A 4836-nucleotide genomic window follows, 5' to 3' on the forward strand; every position below is an offset into this window, starting at 1 on the left:
ACCGCATTTACATTGCAGTCTCTTGATTTTGAAGAAATATGCTAGTTAATTTACTATTAAACAATTAACCTAATTTCTCATACAACACAGATGTCATTTATCAAGGTGCATTTTTAACGACATCGCCTAACCTACCACTCCCCGAATCGCTTACATATATTCTTCTATGACAGATTTTTGCCCCAAACAGAAGAGCAATCTGTTTTTTGCAAATTTCTGTCACGAAGTCAATGAACTTATGCTCGATGTCATCTAACTTTGGGCATCTAAAGCAAAAACTTAAGTACCTGCATTGAGCAGATACAGATGAAACAAGCGCGTGTAAGCGATGCCTCGAAACAAAGACTGTAATACTACAAAAATTAACTAAGATTTGGCCTTTTTGTTTGGCTTTTCCGAGCATTTCAGCGCAGCGTTAAACATGGTGGGTGTTTTCAAGTACTAAGCAAGGTCTATTTATTCTCTGCCTTTTAAATGAGTCCATATTAATTTGCAGGATTTTACTGCAGATTTAAATTTTTTAGCAATAAATAAGCCCCTCGTTGTTGCAGTATAATTCATTGCACAGCAATAACTCGGTTTTATTTGTCTACTTTATTTAAATTCTGTATAAAAAACTACTTTATTTGAAGATTCATGTTACCTCAGCAACATGTCACGATAAAAGTAATATATAAGCTTAGCATGGTAGTGGTAATGGTTTTTACAACTTTTCTAGTGCACTAGTACCTCACCGGAATGTTTATCTGAAGCATTTATGAGGAACGCGCAAATAAATTCATGGAAAAGCAAATTTTTGATTATAACCAGCGAAATCTACTTAAAAGCGTATTCATAGACGGCACTTCTGAGTTTGTAATGCTTGCAGGTCACTAGGACTGTTGACAGTAGTATGCGCTTAAAGCAGTTAGGGAAGGTATTCCAACCCATTTATAAGATGACAGTGATGTCATCAACGATAGGCACGCCTTTGAAGTCCTCATATAAAATGACTAGTGAGCAGTACGACTCAATGGATATCGTTGAAATGATTTTCAAATACTGGTTTACAAGAAGTATTCCCCCGCTATAAACTACAACAGAGGCTCCACGCAATCAAAAGCAATATTTGGGTTCAAATTTTATAATTTCGGAATATTTTTGACGCATTTAAATTTGCTCATGGATTCTGCAATGATAGTAAATTATTTAAATACAAGTGCATCTGTTTTTAATTATGAATGTAAAGAGTTTCTAAATTATGTGCAATTGTAATAATTCTGTGGTTTATTGATCCTTTAGTGATAAAAGTTGACGGCATTCTTTAGTTAACATTTCCGTTCAAATATAGTATCTGTTGAAAAATAATATACACTGGTTGTTTCCTTGAGAAATGCTATTGTAACACTTATATTGTTTTAATGTTCCTTTCAGAGAGGAGACGGGGATGCAATTTGAACCTGGTGACAGAGTTAACGCCCTGCAAGCCTAAGAGCGGTTGCGAATCCTCACTCCGCTAAACCCTGTACTCGTTTTCCCTATTCACTTCTTCCAATAAATGTGTCGAAATTAAATCAACCTCGTTGTTTTAAGAGTACTAGGAGCAAGGCAGAAGAGACCTACGATCCTCGCCCCACACTATTGTTTTAATTATTGGGATGGTGTTCTTGTCACAATTGTATGATAGAAAATCAATTTCAATCCCTAGCACAAATTATAAAACACTTAGTTAGGCAATAGTAAGTAATGCTCAGATTTTTCAATATTTTGGAAAAGTTGGAAATAATTTGCACTTAATTAAGTCCATACAAGCGGAAATACTCGGATTTATACTCGTGGTACTGGCTTCATTGGGACATCTGTCCGTGTTTTTAAACAATAATTTGAAGAAATTTCACATTTTATTCGAAAAAGTTTTACACAAGGCATGGGTATTACTAAAGGACAGCTTCTCTCATAACTGCATAGTAAATAACGAATCATCTCTATGCGAATATTTAGTTGCAAACTCATTGAGGAAATCCAGGTTTTTAAATTATTATGAATAGTTTACTGATTTCTTGTCTTCAGCCATTTTCTACTTTGTTCTAACTAGGATGTTTCCAGCCATTGCCATAACAACAAGGCCATTAAGAACTTCAACTACTCTTTTTGGCTACTGTTTTACCGTTAGAAAATTTGCGGATGTCAATTGATAACTGAGACTTGGGAACTTTTGCACCTTACTTATTTGTTTCGTTTGCGTTTTAGTGAATTCTTTGTTATGAAGACCATGGTATTTCACATAATTAGGTAACCTTAAGGCGTTCAATTACAGTTAGGCCTGTTCACTTTGTTTGAAGCTTATACAAATGAATTTAACAGATTGGGAATCAAGGTTCAAAGTGGAGCATTGAAAAAATTTGTTTGAAATTATCATGTTGATGTTCGTTCGCTGTCAATGATAAATTTTGTGGGAAAGTTTTAAAGATATCATGCTGCTTTTTCATTTAGTGTTTTCTAGCTATTACTAACTTCCGCTGTAATTCGATAGTGGTTTATCCCTCGGTTCTGGTGAGGCGCCACTTTTGTACTTCGAGTTAGCCTCTTTGTTCCTCGCTGGGTGGGCTGGCCTTTTGGGCCATGCCAATAGCCCAGACACCTTCTCTGCGCTGAAAATATATATATTTTCTGCCCGAGTATTGTGTCTTCTTTCGTCTTAAGGGAGTCTCGGGACGCTACATCTGCACTATTTTTCATCGCAAAATAAATCCAAGCATTCTTAGCTAACCGTGCGATTCTAATTCTTACTCATTTTTGCGACGCATCGTAATTAAAGCTATAAACCTCATACCAAAAGTGCTTTTACTTCAAATTGTGAGCAGTGGCGTGCAAATCAACTCAAAAGTCTGATTTTTATAGCAATTACAACCTCCATAAGAGAGAAAACCAGTAATTGCGCTAGTAAATACGTATTCTTAGGTGAATTAATGGCGCTTTAGAAGGCATAGTTATATTGCTCCATGTGCGTTTAGGAGCACTTATTAATGAACAGCAAACCTAAACCATGAATACTTCTAGAATTCAGTCAACTTATGCAAATCCTGTTCTACCAGGATATAGATCTTGATCGTTTTACTTGTCCAACTAGTAAATTGAGAAAGTAATTCTTAAGTTTTAAATTTATATCCTGGGTTAGTAATTTGCGTTAGTTATCTTAACTGAGATATGCAAAATTCTTTGAAAATATTTTATAAAAATTGCTTTGACGAATACACCTCTACATTATTTTACGGTTCCTCTTGCCAGAGTTTTACATCAGCTAAAATGATAATAATTTAATTTTTTTAAATTTTTCTGATGCCAAGTGGGGTAACTGATAAAGTGTGCAAATATTGTTTAAATACACACCTGGCGCGCTATTTCCAACCCAAGTGTCACGCTGCAATGATAATTTACAAGGATTTTCTTACTGGTTTGTTGTTCGCATTCTGTGTACAATTGCTCTTACGATTTTTTAATTTGGCGTTGTTTGCGTCCTTTAAGGTGATGAATTGTTCAGTGATGCCTTTCCAATCAAAAAAATCAACGATCATATCTGGGAGGTCGAGGGCAAAACGATCAAGGTGAAGGAAGGCGTTGATGATGCTCTTATCGGTGCCAATCCCTCCACAGAAGAAGGAGGGGAAGCAGTGGAGGATGGCGTCATTACTGTGATCAATGTAGTCTACTCACATCAGTTAGAGGAGTTGCCTTTTAGCAACAAAAAAGATTATACTACTTACCTGAAAGATTATCTTAAACTAGTCACAAAGCGTGTTGCTGAGAAGAATCCAGAAAAAGAAAAGGAATTCCAGGGAACTGTACAGAGTTATTGGAAAGATACTATCCTCAAGAAATTCGAAGAATGGCAATTCTTCCGACCACCCAATTACGAGGCTGAACATCAGTACCTGATTCCATGCAACTATCGTGACGATGGTGTAACCCCGTACTTTGTCTTCATCCGTGATGGTCTTGAGGAGGAGAAATGCTAGGTATTTCCCATGTTTGTCTTCCATGTGTAAATACATCGACTGGTGCAGATGTTGCTGTCGTGCGCGTGTTCATGTCTGTTGGGTGGGTCGTTGCGAAACTTGAGGTGGCTTCAGGGGTCCAATACGGTGTGATCTCCGTGGTGCTCGGTCTGGGTACGAGCACTGAAGGAGCCTCGATGTGAGTTCGTCATAACGTCCTCACAGGTCGACTCATCACTGACGCATTCAAATTGTAGCGAAAGGTTGGGCATACACTTGTGCATGGGGTAGTCTGAGGTGACTTTGTGGCTGAGGTAAGCTCGATAAGGCTTATTGCGTTTCTTGTTCATGATGTAGAGCGCCCATATGTTGTTGCAGTCTATGATCGGGGGGCTCGTACTTCGCAGTTGTATTCGCGAGGTCCAGTTGTGCTTATATTTTCTCACGCCATTGTATGGCACGGCCGGTAGAGAGCCATTGCAATTGTCGACGTACGTTAGTACTAGTAAGCGTGGTAAATCCTAAACTGCTGTGAGGGGTCGTTAGTGAGGTAGTTTTGACTGTTATGCTCTTAATTGTGTGGCCGGTGGTGTGGGTTGACGCCTCTGGTCGTTGTGTTGATTTAGACAGGGTGCCTTGCAGTTGACGCTTGTGGTGGCGGCATGATCATGATGTGCTGAAAGCGGCGCGTGTATGTGAAATGAGTTTGAAATTAACCCCGAAAATGGGGGGAACTGCGGTCTATCAGTGTCGTTTGATATTGGTTTGATATCACCGGACTCTGGAAGGCTTATTTGAGCAGCGTTGTACGCTCTTTTTCCTCATAGGCATCAGAGGATGTGCAAAGTCATAGTCTAAAAAC

The 4836-nt window shown here is 38.3% G+C and overlaps 1 protein-coding gene across 1 annotated transcript; it reads left to right on the plus strand. All coding sequences in view use genetic code 11, as the record gives it.

The window, feature by feature from the left end:
- Nucleotides 1-3405: 3405 nt before the first annotated feature.
- On the plus strand, nt 3406-3995 carry EGR_08597 (Translationally-controlled tumor protein; the record flags this gene model as incomplete). Its single annotated transcript, XM_024497846.1, has 2 exons — nt 3406-3433; nt 3505-3995. 2 exons carry the CDS (start codon nt 3406-3408, stop codon nt 3993-3995), a joined length of 519 nt encoding a protein of 172 aa, XP_024347720.1.
- Nucleotides 3996-4836: the final 841 nt, after the last annotated feature.

This window comes from Echinococcus granulosus, assembly GCF_000524195.1.
Source record: "Echinococcus granulosus chromosome Unknown EG_S00112, whole genome shotgun sequence".
In the NCBI taxonomy this organism is placed as follows: domain Eukaryota; kingdom Metazoa; phylum Platyhelminthes; class Cestoda; order Cyclophyllidea; family Taeniidae; genus Echinococcus; species Echinococcus granulosus.